General features: G+C 38.0%; 1 protein-coding gene across 1 annotated transcript; it reads left to right on the forward strand.

The window, feature by feature from the left end:
• The first annotated feature begins 316 nt into the window (after positions 1 to 316).
• On the forward strand, positions 317 to 11,382 carry CRYBB2 (crystallin beta B2). The gene is made up of 5 exons (XM_089489627.1): positions 317 to 370; positions 3,500 to 3,618; positions 7,260 to 7,392; positions 9,563 to 9,705; positions 11,214 to 11,382. Exons 1-5 carry the CDS (start codon positions 317 to 319, stop codon positions 11,380 to 11,382), a joined length of 618 nt encoding a protein of 205 aa, XP_089345753.1.
• The last annotated feature ends 7,594 nt before the right edge of the window (positions 11,383 to 18,976 follow it).

The following is an 18,976-nucleotide window of genomic DNA, read 5'->3' on the forward strand; positions in this document are numbered from 1 at the left end:
TACCATTCCATTTATTTGTTGTGCTTGTCACTAAGTATTATTGAATGTGTTTAGAATAAAACTTGTCTGGTCCCGATGAGATGTTTAAATAAACTATTTGCTGAACAGTTTTTGAGAATCTAGGTTTTTTTTTTCAAAAACTGTCATTTTTAGAAAAATGTAATGAGAACCTGTTAGTTAAAGTAATAACTAATCTATTATCCTTTTTCTTAACATGTATAAGAGTAACACGTTGTTCCTGTTTTCAATAGTGAACAAGTTTGAAATGTTTTTTAAAATTTATTTTTCAGGAAAAAAAACAACAGCAACAGTAACAATGGCATCTGACCATCAGGCTCCTGCCACCAAACAACAGCAACCAAATGTAAAGGTACGTCTGGCAAGGGTTAATATGCAATTTATAGTGTCAACTATATGGGTGGCTGGGTACTGACATCATAGCACATAGTACACTAGACATCTTTATTGCTACACAGTCTGGAGTCAACAAAACCTTCGGAAAGAGATAGTTATGTAAAATGAAAATTGAAACAACATATTAGACTTAGACCCCCTGCACCCTGTCATCTTCTACAGTTCTGTCTGTGCCCCCTAAGTCTTTTTGTCCACCTTTTTTCTCTTAGTCCTTTACCAGTTCCCCCACACCCTTCTCTGCATTTTTTGCCCTGTCTGTGTCCTTTGCCCAGCTTTGTCTCTGCCCCCCCCAGCTCACTCAGCTTCTCCATGGGAGGAGGAAGGAGTCAGTTTCTTCTCTGCAGCTGTACACTCTCTCACATACTGACAGAAAGAGGGAAGGGTATGGAGGGTTTGTAGTATATACAGTGCCTGCATTAGAAGCTGCCCTAAATTGTAATATAATCCTTGTCGGCAGACATAAATTAATGCACAGCTTTCTTTACAGGCACTGAATTGGTTAAATGTAATTCACATATTATGCTCTGTTAGGTAGTTTTTATAAGATGTATTTGGCTGATAACATTTGTTCCCATGCCCATAAAGTGTATGTTTAGCTCCAGTACCCAGTATTGTGGAAAGATTTGCCTACCTGGTGGGAAACGGCCCCCGGAATTTTTCCTTTTTTTTGTAGAGAAACAAAAAAATTTATAGCAGATAAGAACCATTCAGTCTATCCAGACTACCTGTTTTATGTGCATTTACATTAATAAATGATTGGCCTTGTCTTAGATTAAGGAGTCATATACCTAGAACAGAAAACTAATGTTGCCTCACTTAGCTGCCCTAAAACATTATAGAATCCTTGCTGGACCACAGAGGTTAAAGAAAGCCGTGATTGACTGGGAAATGCATCAGGCTCAATGGTTTACACTTTATAACGTTATAATTAGGACCCCTGTTAGTTGTTTAACCTCTGTGGTTAAGTTAGTTTTAGGGCTGCTGAGTAAAGCAACAAGTTTTCGATTCAAGCCACCATTTGTTAATTTTGGGAATCTTGTGCTGCCCCCCTCCAGCAGTGAGATCCACAGTACCCCTTATGTTTTTATTTGTATTTAATGTAAAAACATTTTACTTGATGTGAGGAAACTGTACTTTACTGAGCAAGTGGTCCACAGAAGTCCCCATCTTTGCACCTCTCCTTTAGAGTCATTTAAGGTAAATATTTTTTAGTATAGATATCTCTTGTGTAGTAATGGATAACTATAGCCTTTTGGTTTGTTTGCTGTATATAACCTCTTGTATATTGTCCTTGCATTTGCTAATACCTAATATGCATCCAGTTAATTTGAAGATGTTACATTTGTTGGAGTCAGACAGGCTCAAACATAGATTCATGAATGCTTATCATGTTGAATCTTAACCACATTTTCTGAGAACATCACCAAAATGGCAATTACACCTTGTTTAAGCCTGTCTGACTTCAACAAAGGTAATATCTTCTAATTAACTTCCAACCCAGAAAATCTGTGAGGGGGAGATATGACTTAGCTACAGCAGGCAAACAAAGGAACAAATCTTAACAAAAACAATCCAAACATGTGTTTTCTTTTTTTTTGGGAGCCCTTCATGTTATCAGGGATAACTGGATTTTTTTAGTTTTTAGGAATTAAGTCTACAACATATTAATTAAAACTAAACTTGCTAGAAAATTACTGATCCATGTGATTATTCAAAATTATGTTGCACATGCAATTCTTCTAAAAGATATATTATAGATTTTTTGTGTTAAACAAGAAATCGTAAAACCTCAAGAATGTAATGTTCACACATTTTTGTAATAAAATAGGGCTATAATGCTATACAAAATATAACAGAATCCAACTAATATGAGCAAGAATTTATATTTAAAAGTATGTTGCTAAAGCATGTATTTCTAACTAATGCTAAAAATAAAAACTGTAAGTTGATATTGTATGATTATGATTGTATGAATCTTTGCTAAGTTAAGTCTTCGGGTTGCAAAACCTCACAAGTAGCAAGAGCTGATAACAAACCAGGAAGTGATAAGACAGAAATGCTGATCTTAAAGGATTGCACAGGAAACAGAAAGCTGGAAGTGCAATATAGATATGTGACATTAAGTGTGTATGGTCCAAAAATGGGATCCCTGTAAATACAATTTGCAATGTTGACAGAATGTGACCACATCATTTTTACCAGAAAGTCTATATTCATATCAGATATCCAACCACTTCATCTTTTGGTGCAGCCGAAGTGTGATTTTCTCTAAATGGCCTCTGTTCAAAATAGAAATTGGAAAAAAACAACCTAAAGGATTAAAATGAATCAATGGAAGCCCATCTCTGTTCACATGTGGCATTGTTAAACAAGAAAATAGCTTTTGTAAGCCGCGGAGTGTGCTGGCCCTATTATGTTGCCTTTAGACTATACAGAATTGCGAGCAAATGGCAATCAAGAGGAAAGGGGCTTTTTAAATAATTAACTCATTAACTCTATAACCTGAGGTACAAAGTTGGAGTAGCAACCTTTTTAAGTACACTACTTCTATACTTGATCAACTAAAGGGGACAGCAGGTCTGATATCTTTTAACACAGGAAAGGGTCAGAGTTATTTTTGTTTTTAAAACATTGGTAGGCACAGTAGATTTAAAATAATGGAGCCTAAGGATCACATAGCTTAAACCCATTATAGAATAGATCAACCATAGCATAGCATGGATACATACAGAAAACTGTAGAGATTCCACATTCATGCATGGAGATAAAAATATTGGATCACAGTATAACCAAACCTCTTGATTGAACAACAAGGTATATTTGTTATCAGATTGGTGTAACATGGCCAATATCTATCATCAGGCTGACAAAAACATAACCTTTGAAAAATAACCCTAAGGAAGTAATTGCATAGCCAATATTTTGTTAATCGAGTATCCATTTACACTGAGAATAATAAAGATTGATACGTCTACAGACAGTCAAGGCTCAAGCCTCAGTTACTTTCCGCATGCAAGAGCACATCTTCCAAATTTAACATCCCATACTATTGCCGACATATACTTTCATTCATTTTAATTTGCAGATTGTCATCTATGAGCAAGAAAACTTCCAAGGCCGCTGCCATGAACTCAGTGGACCCTGTACCAACCTGAAGGAGGCTGGTATGGAGAAGGTTGGATCCATCCTTGTGCATTCTGGACCGTACGTAATTGAAAACCTTCTTAACAACCATTGGATTAGTCCATTAGTCCCTATTTCCTATTAACTACCATTTCAAGCTTTGAATGTCAATAGCTTCTTAAGTGGATTTTGTCCCCCAAACAGTATTTAGCCATGACGTGATAAAACCATTACAACCTACAGGATTCATTTTTAATAAGCAGCCTCTGTTGTAAATTCACAAGCATAACATACTTATATGTACAACATATACCAGAAAATGAAAATTTTGATTTGTGGAGGTATGTAGTGCATTTTCATTGTTCCTTGTAGGAGAAAGCTCTGAATAGTGTACTGTTTCCAACTTGAGAACTGTGGGAGAGCTGTGTACACTATTTGGAAACACTAAAGGTTCCATTACATCATTAACATAATATACACCAGCACTAAGTGGTGGATGGAATAGTATGCTGTGTTCTAGGAAACAAAAAAGAGAAAAGTGCCTGAGTGCATGTAATTAGCTTTGGGAGAAGCTGCAGCTTTGTTAATCCATGATCTGTCTTTTCACACCACTGATTGGCTGCTTCAGGCAGAAATAAATGGGAGTGCTTTTTGCACATGTACACAGAGGGTCTCATTAGATCCCCCTGGAACTCTCGTGGAGCCAACTTTGGGGCTGACCTGAGATAAGTATATCACACAGAAGGGCTGTCTATAACTAATGTATCGGTTCCTCCTGTCTGTGAATTGTATTATTATTTAAATTGTTGGCAGTATATGGATGGATAATGGATAATCATTAGAATAATAATAGTGTTCACCTGCACGGCAAAAAGTTGTGGGTCGGGGGTAAGTAGCAAATGAATATGGAGGGATTCCGCACAATCTCCCATGCATCTCAAGTGGAACACCCCAAGAATGTTGAGACCCCACTGCCATCATATGCATTGAAATGCATTTGATGACTAGAATGTCCATTTTATAAACCATTTTATGTTTTGTTGTGGTTTGTTAAATATCCTTTTACAGATCTAATGTAATCCATCCAGATCACATGATGTAAACTCACTCCTCAGGAGTCGTAATTATGCAAAAGTTTAGTATGTCATCAAGCAAATATAATTCCAGTGCAGATGAATTTGTTTGGTGATTTTCTGTGTTTTGCAGATTACAGCCCTTTTTGGGGGGAGCACTTAGTTTTTATTTATTCAAAATTTTAGTATTTTTGTCTGATGTAATCAATTAACATTGTTCATCGAGCAAATGTTTAATGGTTTGCAGGATCACAATGAGAAGGAAAGACTAAAGGATCTCAGTATGTATAACTTGGAGGAAAGAAGAGAGAAGACATATGATAGATACATTTTAATACATAAAGGATTTAACAAAGTACAGGTAGTGTGTTTCAAAGGAGGAGACACTTTAGAGCACTATTTTAACACATACTCTGAAACAATCCAGTGACTTGTAAGATATAATGTCAGCCACACAATAGAGGTTCATACAGTGAGGGAATTTAAACACAGGTTAGGCATTAGATTATATTAAATCATAAGGCAAGACGAATAACTGATTAAAGTCTGAGTCTTTCAAGCAGGTAAAAATGGACAGTCTAGATGGGCTGAATGGTTCTTATCTGCCTTTGGATTCTATGTTTCTGTTTACTGATATCCTGTAAGCATGGACTTGGCCCCATAGAGACAGACAGAACATCAATGATCTACAGGTAATGTTTTTCAGTAATTTATATGACAAAGGAGAAGGTCTCAATTTAAAAAAAAAGGTGTCACGCTGCTGAAGGGCAGAAACATACACACACATTCGTAGCATGAAGGATATGTATGTTTACTAAATAGCATCTCTTTTCCACACATGTAAACTAAAGGTAGATCAGATGTTGCTCTATATGAAGGGTTTATTAATTAAAGTGGTAGTTGGAAAGAAAGTTGCAGTTTCACCTGACTGATTTAGTTTTTCATGCCCAATCAAGCATATTAAATCAGTGAGATCTCCTGCAAGTCATTACTAATTGCACTATGCATTATGCAGGGCCAGCTTACACATTACTTTACCAGGGAATTCTCCTTATATTGAATCACAAATTCAAACCTGCCAACACCTTCTTTTGTGACTAAACCCAAAAGATCTACCCATGCAAGGGCATTATTAAATTTCAATGATTCTTTTTTAATCTTTCAATATAGATACTACCAGCTCAGTAATATAAAGAGCGGATCTATTTCTGCTCAGAGGTTAAGTCATTTATTTGAATGCCACAAGTAGACGTCTGTCTATTAACCATGCATCAGCTCAAGGATTTTTCCATTGGTTGTCAAAGCTAAAGGTTGGGGCAATTAATCAATAATGCTGCACCAGATTACTCTACTCTACATGATGCATTGTTTGTGTATATTCCAAATGAAGCAACAAGAGCTATCTATAACACACAGCTGTCTAGCAGTATGTCACACATATCAATCTCATATGCATTGCTTTGAAACTTTGGAACACAACATCCTATCCTCCTTTCATTTGGGAAGTATAATGGATTTCATGGAGTTTGCATTTTTGGTGGTGCTTTGGAACTTATGCTCTAAGTTATGAGAGACAACATTTCTCCTCTTATACAAATCATTTTTGTTATTGGTAACATCACACAACATCGCATCTAGAGCGGGTTTAGTGTCCTGAGCCAAGGATTGTTGTATACCACTTATTATGTGTTACATATTTTCACTGTCCCTTATTGTAACAAAATCTCCTGGTGTTTTGGCACTTTGTGGCTATTATTTGAATCATGGTGCCATAATCAAATCACGTCTTCATTATAATCAGTGTCTTGAACAAACAGAATAAATTATAGTAGTTGTTTTGGGAACAGCAATGCACTGAAACATGGCATCTGTGCTCCGGTGCTTCTATTTTATATAGATATCCAACAGCAAAAGTCCAACATGTAAAAGTGCATATTGATATATGCTTCCACGTGAGCACAGTGACTTGTACTGTGAGTTGTGGAGGTTGTGTTTATCTGTATTTTAATGGAATTTTAAATTAAGCTAAGGCACTTTGGATGTTGAAAATGATGTATCTTTATAATTGCTGGGACATGGTAAATGTATATTCTGAAACCGCAACACTATTATTAAGGTTAGAGAAACAAATTGCACTTTCCCACTTACTCTGAATAGGTCGCAAAATGACAGGGGTGCCTCTGAATTTATTAAAGCCAGAGATCACTCATGGCTATTTACTGTCACCTCTCAGACGCAGTTTTATAAGTGAGGTAATTAATAGCACTGAATAGTACTTTGATTGCTGCTCAAGTATTTTTTTAATGAGGAATGTTCACATGTTTTAGTGCTTTACCCTTGCAGGTTTGTTCTCTGGCTTGACCAGTGTGGTCAGTGGTGACATTATAGCCATCGTTTGTATACAAGTTGTCATGATATCTAGAAATGGTACGTTTGTTTGCAGTACCTTGCAAACCACCATTTGCATTTATTGATAACTGGTTTATTGGTCACTATCTTGAAGAGGCTCTAAAAAGAAGAGCACAAAAAGTGATCCTTATTTATGTAATAGCTGCACACTCTGTACTAAAGTTGATGCTGGTGTCTCTTATCTTTGGCACTGCCACCTATTCACAAGTTAATCTCTGTTGCCTTTCTGTTGTATTAAAGCTGGGTAGGATACGAACAACAAAACTGCAAGGGGGAGCAGTTTGTCTTTGAGAAGGGAGAGTACCCCCGCTGGGATTCCTGGACGAACAGCCGAAGGAATGACAGCATCTCCTCCCTGAGACCAATCAAAGTGGTAAGAGCAGCATTACCCAGTCGCACTGCTTTCTCAAAACATTTTTCATGTTACAATCATGTACCTCTTTTTTTCTGGGGGTTCTGGATTCTAGGTAATTTAGGGCTAGTCGATGTTCCCGACAGGAAAGGGAGCATTCACAGTTGAATTGCCTGCTTACTTGCAGGTTGTTTACTTCAGAATATCTGTACCTCATCTGTAGGTATAGAATCTTTGTAATATTCAGATGGGCTCAAGGTCACAAAACATTCAAGGTCTTGGTAAGGGAGTTTTGTGCCTTTCCTGCAGAGTCCTACCAGCTATTCACTCTACCTCTTTCATGCTATGGCCACGATGGGTAATGGGTACCCATTATGATGGGTAAGAACAAATTATTTGAACCTGTTTCTGATCTATACTGCTCCACACCAAAGCAATCAGATTCCACACAGTTAAAAAGGGCATTATTTGATTTTTGAAATCTGTACTAATTTCAAACATTTTGATGGATGACGTTACCAAACCTCAACAAATCTGTCCAAGTAGTGTTATTTCCTATCCCTGTTTTTTTGTTGTTGCTCTAGAACAATGCTTCTTGTTCTAGCTATTTTCTCAATGTGAAAGTCATTCTAATTAAATCCCTTCATATCTGTAAACAATTCTGCCTGTCTTATCATATCTCTGGGAAGACCAGTCCTGGAAACAATGACGCTAAACGGGTAAGCAACAGTCCCACATTACAATGGGAGTTTAAAGGCTGACGTTTGCTTTGCTACAAGCTCTTTAACGAGGAAGTACATAGCACATCTAGCAAGGAATTGCATGTTTTATAATTTATGACATTACCTGTTTGTTGGCAGAAAATTTTACTAATCCCAAAGGCCATGGTACATATTTTATGTACTTCCTTCTCTCCTGGCTTTACTGAATCAAGTGTAGAAGGTTAGCAAGATCTGGCTTTGCAGCTGCATTGTACATCAAGCTGGGTGGGCTTGACAGGGATTGCAGTATCCTGTAACTAAAGTACCACACGATACGTCCCTATTGCTAGCCTCAACACAAGGTTTAGCCATGCATAACCAAGCAATAAAACTTGCAAAGTGTTAATGTAGCATTCAGATCAATGCTCCGTAAACGCTGTAAAAAAGAAATTTCATGGGTTTGATCACATCTTAGTAATTTAATACATGCAAGAAAAAAATCTATCCTTTAATTTTCTCAACAATTATCTGGCAAATTTAATATTAATTGTGAAAGTAATACTGTTGCTATTGACAAATTACACTAACAATGAGCCCTATATACTGACTAGCACATAATAAACACATACTAAATATTAACCCCTTAATGACAAAGCCCATACATGTACGGGCTCAAAACGCATTGTTGTCAATGGGTTTTGGCACCGCCCATTGTCCTTAAGGGGTTAATGCAGCAATTTCTAAATTGATTATTTTAAAAACTATTGGCAAACCTCTCCAGTTTAAGCAGGCCTCATACATACTTATACGCCATGCTGGTCTTTTACAGACAAGACAAGTTGGGCATAACTGCCTAGCTGGATTATGAAATACGCTCAAATGCATTAATGAACCAGGGCCGGCCCAAGACAAAATGCCGCCTGGGGCAAAGTTTAAAATGCCAACCCCCCACCATTATCTACCCTTCCTCTCCCTGCCGCCCCCCCCATTATCTACCCTTCCTCTCCCCCCACCCCCGTACTTACCTTTCAGCATGTCCTGCGGTGAGTCTCCCTGCTCGGTCTCGGTGCCGGCGCCGAGACCGAGCTAGAGGGCTCGCAGAGGAGAGAGAGAGAGGGGCGCCGGGCAGGTACAGACAACTTGGTTAGATAAAACCACTCTGCACCCTCTCTCTCTCTCTCTCTTCTCGGCTTTAAAAAGCGGTTGGCCCACTCGGCTCCATTGTCGGGCCGGCCCTGGCCGGTCCTATCATGCAGACAAACTAAACAGATGCTTAAGTCCTGAGCTTAAGTGAGAGGGCCACTGCCAGTTTCTCTCCTATGTTAAGCAAAATGTGTATGAACGGGATGCCAGACATTTAGGGTACTAGCAACCCCCGGGATTGCCCTGCACTGGACCACATTTTTTTGCCCCGCGTTCCTTTATTCATCCTTTCAGAAATGTGTACAACTTAAGTTTTAATCCAATTTTCTATTTCACTTGGTCTCCAGGATAGCCAAGAGCATAAGATTGTCCTTTATGAAAACCCAAATTTTACTGGAAAGAAAATTGAGATAATTGACGATGATGTCCCAAGTTTTCACGCTCATGGCTACCAGGAAAAAGTATCTTCTGTGAGAGTACAAAGCGGAACGTAAGTAACAGGCAGAAATCTAATATATGACCTATAAAGAAACAAGAAATGGCAATGAGATATACATTTATTAATTTAGAACAATATTTCAATGCATAAGGGAGATTCTGTGACTCTCATTACAGCTCCCTAAATCCCAGTGTAGCATATGGCAGGCATCTAGTGTCTAGGGAATAAATTATGGCACTCAGTACTGGAAAAGACTAAACAAAAAAACAATTTAATAAAACAGGCCTTCATTGCAACAGTAAACTCTTATGTCCACCTGGCAGTGAGGAAAGAAAATAATCCCTTTGCTTTATTTTCAATAAGAAGGCTATTCTTCTAAATTGTCGTTTTTGTTTATGAAATAGGGCTCACATTCTCACATATATATTTAAAATAGTTATATTAAAAAATCATGCTATCCAGTTTGCCAGCATACCACTCAGTAAAAAATATATAATTGTGTTATGTATTATATGAAATAATAATAAAAAATTAAATATATATATATATATATATTTTTTTTTTTTATTATACACATATATTATAAGTGTCTAAAGTAGATATAATTCGGCTTGTACTCTAGGGCCCTTCTGCTCGCCGGGAAACTAAGTAAAAAAAGTTCCAAGAGAGTCTTTCCAGATCATCCTGAGACCTCTAATTCTCCCCTGGAGGTTGATCACAGAGTCTAGTGATGTCACCATGACATCATAAGGGGAACCATTTAGTTCCATGAAAATGTGCTTACTGCACTTTTTTTTTTTACACAATAGGGGTTAATATTTCTCTAAAGTTTTTTAGTATGACGCAGCACAGTCATAGAGTAGAGGAGGCTTATTCCTTCTTGGCCTCAGATTCTAAGGCCAATGACTCCGCATCAGATTTTGACATTGGTCAGTTCTCAGATTCATCAAATGGTCTATCTGATCCTGCTGGGTCCCCTGCCACAAGTAGTCGGGGCAGTGCTGCTGAGGAGTGGGTAGCGCCTAATCGTTATAGGTCAGCTATCCCTTTTTTTAATGCAATTCTTGGCAACATTGATGTAACAGGATTTAGAATGTATTTAGCATTTTTTTCATTAGCTTTTGTAGATGAGTAAAAAAAATCAAATAAAAAAGGTGTTTTTTTCAATTTTTTACTATATATATATATATATATATATATATAGTGAATTATATGATCAAAAGAATGGTACACAGAAAAAGCCCATCTTGTCGTGAAAAAAATCAATATATATTTTGTGTGGGTACAGTAAATGAGAGAAGAAAATTACAGCTAAACTGGTAGAGGCTATTAGGATGAGGGAATTTGGATATGCATATGGCTAGCACCAATCAATGATGAGACCAAAGACTGCATCTTTACAGCATGAAACATGCTAGATGGGTCCAATAGTTCCATTGGTAAAAGAATCAACATGTAGGATCATCTCTGTTATTTTTAGTTGAAAGCCCTGTATTTTAATACATTTGGTACATTTACTGCACAGTTACTGAAACAGAGATTGCCATTTGCAATTACAGGTGGGTTGGCTATCAGTACCCAGGTTACAGAGGATACCAGTACCTGTTTGAGAAGGGGGACTACAAGGACAGCTCAGAGTTTGGCGCCCAGCACCCCCAGATCCAGTCTGTCAGGCGCATCCGTGATATGCAGTGGCACCAGAGAGGAGCCTTCCACCCCACCAATTAAGAAATGCACCTCCTCTCCATAGCGCCACTGAAGAGGAAGAGAAACCAAAAGGCTTTTACGTGAACTGCTGCTGTTTTTCCCATGGCATGGTTATCCCAAATGCCACTGTGTGACTAAACCTGCTAATGCAACTTAATAAAAGCTTTGAGTTCCAAACTCCATCTGCTTCCCTGTTTGTCTGAGTCATGCACTTGGTAACATTAACCCAGAGAAGTTATCAGGAAATACTTCTATCGTTTTTAGTCTGCAATACTAGCTTTGCAAGCATCAATGTAAAATTAATTTGTAATGATGTCATCTGGACTGGATGGATCTCCATTAATCCAACACCTTCTGGCTACCACATGGGAAACACTATTTGATGGAGCTTACATGATCATATGTAAAGTCCTGTTACAACTGTTGAGGGCTTTATTCTGGACCCCATGCATGTTTTCTGATTTACCTGTCCTAGGAAATTGTTAAAAATGGACACACATTGTGCATGTTTCAAGCCACGTAGGTTTGGGCCCCAAACTACACTGTTGGCTTTTAGCATGTCTGTAAAGCCCTTATGAAGACTGACAACAGGATATTTTTATGGAATTGCCTGCCATTGTGGGGCAGATGATCAGACAGGGAGTAAAAAAACCCAAAACAATGTTATGGGCCAGTCCTGGCATTTAAACTCTTCAGTGCCTTTGAACATTGTTGTTCCAGTCCAACATCCAAAAAGGCAATTATCCCATTGTGCCCAGTGATCTGTCTGAACAAATTAGGCTGCACTTGTGACACGTGAAACTTTTGCTAAATCTCAGTGAAACATATATATATATATATTTAAGACCCGGTTTTAAGTTTTGAAACAACATTGTGATGAGAAGAACCTACTAAACAAACTTTCATGGTCTGTCATAGGTCAAAGTCACCATAATCCTGAACAAAAGGCCATTCTGTGCCAGTTGTACACCTTGCTTTTTGTGAATATATAACTGGCAATTCGTCCACAGGAGCTACATCTTAATCTGTACATAATCTTTTTACTCCATAAAAACTAGACTTGTGCATTCGTCTTCGGGCGAACATGGAAACGAACACGAAGAGTGCGTTTTCGTTTTCGTTCCGAAGACACGCCGAAGAGAAGACGGCGGCGGTAAAACGTAGGCGAAGACGAAGACACACACCACGAAGATCTTTGTGATTGTCTTCGTCTTCGTCTACCATTCTCCCCCCCTCTTCTAACTTACCTTGTCTTCGTGGCAGTTTCCGGAAGTGGAAATCCGCAGGTTCGCCGTCACGGGTTACAGGGCAGTGCGAATGAGCTTATTGGTCGCCTACAGGGACCTCCTCTGGCATCAACCAATTGGTTGATGCCAGAGGAAGACCCTGCAGGTGACCAATAGGCTCACTCGCACGGTCTTTGTAACCCCTGACAGCGAATCTATGGATTTCCGCTCCCGTTAACCCCTTCGATGCTGCGTTATCTAACACAGCATCGAAGGAGTTAACGGGAGCGGAAATCCATAGGTTAAAGGGCCGTGCAAGCGACCAATAGGCTGGGATCTGCCGGGTAAGTTGCAGCATTGAGGTTTTAAAACCCCAATGCTGCAAATTACCCTGCCGATGCCACTGATCTCCCTCCCTGTTCAATTAGTTAAATGTCCGTACGAGCGACTTTATTGTTCGCTCGTACGGACATTTAATTAATTGAACAAGGAGGGAGACCAGTGGGATGTGCCGGGTAAGTTGCAGCATTGGGGTTTTAAAACCCCAATGCTGCAACTTACCCTGCCGATGCCACTGGTCTCCCTCCCTGTTCAATTAGTTAAATGTCCGTACGCGCGACTTTATTGTTCGCTCGTACGGACATTTAATAAATTAAACAGGGAGGGAGACCAGTGGAATGTGCCGGGTAAGTTGCAGCATTTTACCCTGCAGATGCCACTGGTCTCCCTCCCTGTTCAATTAGTTAAATGTCCGTACGAGCGACTTTATTGTTCGCTCGTACGGACATTTAACTAATTGAACAAGGAGGGAGACCAGTGGCATCGGCAGGGTAAGTTGCAGCATTGGGGTTTTAAAACCCCAATGCTGCAACTTACCCTGCCGATGCCACTGGTCTCCCTCCCTGTTCAATTAGTTAAATGTCCGTACGAGCGACTTTATTGTTCGCTCGTACGGACATTTAATTAATTAACCAGGGAGACCAGTGGGATGTGCCGGGTAAGTTGCAGCATTGGGGTTTTAAAACCCCAATGCTGCAACTTACCCTGCAGATGCCACTGGTCTCCCTCCCTGTTCAATTAGTTAAAGACCAGTGGCATCTGCAGGGCAAGTTGCAGCATTGGGGTTTTAAAACCTCAATGCTGCAACTTACCATGCCGATGCCACTGGTCTCCCTCCCTGTTCCATTAGTTACATGTCCATACGAGCGACTTTATTGTTCGCTCGTACGGACATTTAATTAATTGAACAGGGAGGGAGACCAGTGGGATGTGCCGGGTAAGTTGCAGCATTGGGGTTTTAAAAGTCTGCACGAGCGACCAACAGAGTGGCTCGTGCAGACTTTTAAAACCCCAATGCTGCAACTTACCCGGCACATCCCACTGGTCTCCCTGTTCTATCAGTTAAATGTCCGTACGAACGACTTTATTGGTCGCTCGTACGGACATTTAACTGATAGAACAGGGAGACCAGTGGGATGTGCCGGGTAAGTTACAGCACCAGGAGCCTAAAAGTCTGTACGAGCGACCAACAGAGTCGCTCGTACAGACTTTTAAAATCCCAATGCTGCAACTTACTCGGCAGATCCCACTGGTCTCCCTGTTCTATCAGTTAATAAATGATAGAACAGGGAGACCAGTGGGATCTGCCGGACAATTACGGCACCAGGAGTTTAACAGTCTGTATGAGCGACCCTATTGGTCGCCAGCAGGGGGCCCCCTGCTGACGACCAATAGAGTTGCTCATACGGACATTTAAACTCCTGGCGCCAGAGCGGCTTTAACCCCGTTTTAACCCCTTAACCGGGGAAAACGAAGAAAACCCGAACACGAAGAATGTCAGCGAATATTCGCCCGAAGAGAAGACAGGACCAGGCGAATATTCGCGGAATACGAAGTTTTTTTTTTTGACGAGCACGAAGACGAACACGAAGAGCCCAAGTCTAATAAAAACCTTCCACAAAATGCAACACAAAAGTTACCTTAAACAGCAAAGGACAAATCTAATCTATATCTAAAGGGAGCCACGGCAATAATGTAATAGAAAGTGAGAACACTCAAGAAATAATGGCTTTCTCTGCAAGCGTTAATTTATAAATCAAATATTGCAATGGCAGTGTATTTACATACAGAGCACTGCTAAGGAAATATGAGGATACAAATCCTCTGATAAAGACTCCTTGCCAAAATGCCAAGTGGTACCTAATTCCCCTTAGACTTTTTTATAATTTATTTTAGTGTGTTTTGTACTAGTCCTGCTTCTGATAGACACCTATTTTCTTTTCCGTTTTTAGTATTTGCTTAACAGTGTTACGTATTGCAATACACTGTCACTGCAATATTTGATGTATGAATGTATACTTGCAGAGCAGCCACATTTTACTGAGTACAATCACTATCCATTATATATACATACTGTATTTCTGGCTTAATGGATGTTTAGCCATTCTTGATTTAGCACCTATTTACTTTTTGAATATTTTTTTTTTATATGTGAGTACCCTACCAACGTATTTTTGTGCAGTGGCAGCCATCCCAGAATAATGTGTCAGATGCAGAACTATTATCTAATCTGTTACTAGACACTTTATTAGTAAGAGTGGAGCTGGCACTACACAAAGGAAAAGATTGAGACAGAGATCCATTCACCTAATAAAAATAAATAGCCCATATCATTAAAGGCTAAAGCAAAGTACAAAGTATAAATAAAAGTTTTTATATGTATCAATAAACATTTAAGTATACTGATGCGTACTTTACTTCCTAGCTTGTTCAAATCCATTAAATAACGTCAAGCTTCTCTCTTCCTATCTTGTCCCTGCTGGGTTCATACAAATGAATCGACTTCCTTCCATCACCCATTAGCAGACATAGGGTTATAAAATAATATCTGCTAGGATGATCCAGCACTTCTTCCAAGTAGTATACTTGCACTGAGAAATCATTTGTGACTTTTTATTTGGAGACAAATAGAATCAAGCTGGCTCAATGCCATTAATTATTGTTGGCCATGAGGAAAAAAAGGCAATCACTGACGAGAATGTTGGTCTTGTCAATTGATGAAACAATTGTGCATCTACTAACCATTAAGAAGTGGCTATTATTACTCTACTATTATTATTATTATTATTATTATTATTATTATTTTCATTAATATGATTCAGACTTCAGTGCCTAAATATTATAAAAAAAAACCTGGGAACTCTCCACCACTGAAGTGGTGCTTGGCTTGGTCCACTCTATTCATGGTCCTACCCACTTCCTGAACGTTCCACTGGTTGCTGATCAGACACCATTCTCTTTTATTTTGCTAATTACTGTATTTGCTCGAATTTAGTTAAGGGTCAATACTATAGGCTTGTTCTTGGAGCCAGAGGTTAACTCAATCAATATTTGTGCTGTTAATATCCATAATTTAGCTCAATCTTGAATCTGGCAATAGAACTAGGAATATTTTCTTATTCCATAAAAATCTTCCTTGCCTATATAAAGTAAATAGGACGTGCATCCTTCCATGCCAGCACATGGCTTGCGTTAGTTCAAGTAAGAGACAAGAGTGTATCATGTGAAATATCTAACTTTTAAGCAATGATGATACTATCATGGTAATGTATAAAGAGAGATTATGATGCTTACTCAGGACCTTTTTGTTGGTTGCTATGGTGATAAGACCACTTTTTCACCAAAATCTCTTTTTTTTAAAACATAAGCTCCATGTATCATAAGACAGCAAAATGAGATATGTGTAAATACTGTATGGAATATATGTGTGCATATAACATCAAATCCCTTAAATTTCTGTGAAAGGTTGGGATTTTTTTTATAGCATGCTGAGTTTGCAACAGAGAAGACATAAGCAGCTGCCGTAATTAGCTTTCACAAACATTTCTTGCCTGTATTGTGTGTTTGAAAAACGAGACATTTTGCAACATAAGTAATGACAGAAGGGCAATTAAGAAAGGCTTGGAAGAGAAAGAATGATGCAGTGTGAAAAGGAACAAACATTACGACAGATGGCATCAGAGGTAGGTGGTGGATTGTACCAATTTGGCAAAGATATCTTGGCTTTTGGAAGAAACAAGGGATTTTTAAATACAGAAAAAAAAATCTTAAAAATACACAGGTCGTGAGAATGAATTATGTTTGAAGCTCTATAAGGCAAAAAAAAATCACACTCATTACATCAGTTCCCTCCTTACAGCTTCAAAGTTCCACTGTTAAAACCCATTACCTGCAATTGTTATTTAAGATGTAAATAATCAATGTTCATATGTGTTTCCTATACAGGAATACCGCATACCGCTCTGCAATATTTAAATTAGACTTGCGCATTTGTCTTCGGGCGAACATGAAAACGAGCACGAAGAGGCCGTTTTTTTGTTCGTTCCGAAGACACGCCGAAGAGAATACAGTGCCGGCAAAACGTAGGAGAAGACGAAGACTCACAACCACGAAGAATCGATGCCTGTGCTGCTGTTTTTTGAATTCTGAAGGCGCCTTTATAAGACCAGAGCTTGCCTGAGAGATCCATTCATTTTTCGCTGTGACTGCTTTGGCAACACTGCTGTGCTGCATCCGAGCGTTACAGAGAGAGATTGTTCTGTTCTGTGTGAGACTGGTAAGCCTTAGCCTGCCATTTCTCACAGTGTACTTCATCCTCACTTCAGTGCTACTTAATATAATTAATAATAATAATTTGATTAATTTAATTTTTTTTATTTAATTTGTCATCAACTGTAGTGTAAGTGCTGTTGAGTTGACAGTGCACCCAGTGCCTCAGTGGCACTGGGGTGCCCTTGCCCTGGGCTGGCACTAGTGCCTATTGCCTGTCCTGCTTAAATAAATTAAATAGAATTTATAAATAATAATTTAATAGAATCTATAATTTAATAGTTCATTATTATATATATATATATTTGTCAGTCATATATATATATATTCTATAGTATACTAGTGTAGAGTGTACTGTAGACATTCATCTACTAGTGTCTAATTTAAAATCAGTAATATTAATTAATATAATTAATAATTGAATTCATTATAAAATTATATATATATTTGTCAGTTATAGTTAGTAATAGTATACTAGTGTAGAGTGTACTGTAGACATTCAAGACATCTACTAGTGTCTAATCTAAAATCAGTAATATCAATAATTCTATAATTCTTTCTTGTCTTAATAGTTAATTAAATTAGCTATAAATAAAAGTAATAATATTACATAATTACTACTAGCATATAGTTCAGCTAATCTTATTAGTACTGGTGCTGCAGCTCTATAGTTTGTGCTTTGTTTTAGCAACAGCAAGAGACCAAGTCAATTTTTCTTAATTAATCTTTCATTTTATTTCATTTGTTTTGCTCACCTCAGTCCATCAGTGAAGTGAACTTGTTGGGCTAGTGAGTGCAGCCGCATAAGTGCTGTGTTTTTTTTTGATCAGCAAGCAGTGACGTTAACTGTTTTGCAAAGATTTTCTCATTTATTTTACATTTTATTTCAATTTTATTAAAAGTACCCTTAGTGTTTTGCTCACCTCAGTCCATCAGTGAAGTGAACTTGTTGGGCTAGTGAGTGCAGCCAGCAGTGAAGCTAACTGTTTTGCTGTGACATTTTATTTTATTTCTAATTCTTTTCAAGAAAAATTGACTGTGACGAGCTGTACTAAGCAAAGCTTCAAGCTACTAGCTGTAGTACTAAAATAATTCTAATCTTCTTTAATCTTAATCTATAATATATTATAAATAATATATAACAATATAAATTCTAATTCATAATCTATAATATAAGTAATTCTAATTCTAAATTCTAATTCATAATCTATATTCTTCTATCTATAATACATAATATATAAGTAAATTATTTCTAATCTATTAATATTATATAACTTAATATTAATTAATAAATCATATACTGAATCTGATTTAACCTCACTTTAGCTTAGTGGGTTTGAGAGCGTCTGCCTAGAGGTAGACTTATAGTAAGGAAATATAGCTTTAGGCTAGCATAGTAGTAGGCTAAGCTCTTAGGCCCGTGTAAATTCAAATTAAAAATAAAATACTGCTAGTTATTAAATAGTTAATCTTGAGTTAATAATTTAAATAACTTTAGCACTTTGGCAGATTGCACACAGCACAGTGCAGTAGTGCATAGTTTTACTTTTTAAGCAGTAGCACTGAAGAGAACTTCCTCTAATTTTTTGTCTTTAATTCGTTTTTCCTTTTTTTTTATTTTTATTTTTTTTTTATTTTTTTTATAGTTTTTTAAACACTACACTACACTACACACACAACACAAAATTTGAAATGGATCCTCCTTTTGGGACTAAGGAGGGACAAGCTCCATCTACCACCGCCACCACCAGCACCACCACCAGCACCACCACCAGTTCTAA

This window comes from Sceloporus occidentalis, unplaced genomic scaffold (genome assembly GCF_023333645.1).
Source record: "Sceloporus occidentalis isolate IW3139 unplaced genomic scaffold, rSceOcc1.0.p SCAF_40, whole genome shotgun sequence".
In the NCBI taxonomy this organism is placed as follows: Eukaryota; Metazoa; Chordata; class Lepidosauria; order Squamata; family Phrynosomatidae; genus Sceloporus; species Sceloporus occidentalis.

Coding starts and splice junctions, on each gene's coding strand:
- CRYBB2 (XM_089489627.1), top strand. CDS start 317: ATGGCATCTGACCATCAGGCTCCTGCCACCAAACAACAGCAACCAAAT. Junction 3,619..7,259: donor ATCCTTGTGCATTCTGGACC/GTACGTAATTGA, acceptor GTTGTATTAAAG/CTGGGTAGGATACGAACAAC. Junction 9,706..11,213: donor GTGAGAGTACAAAGCGGAAC/GTAAGTAACAGG, acceptor TTGCAATTACAG/GTGGGTTGGCTATCAGTACC.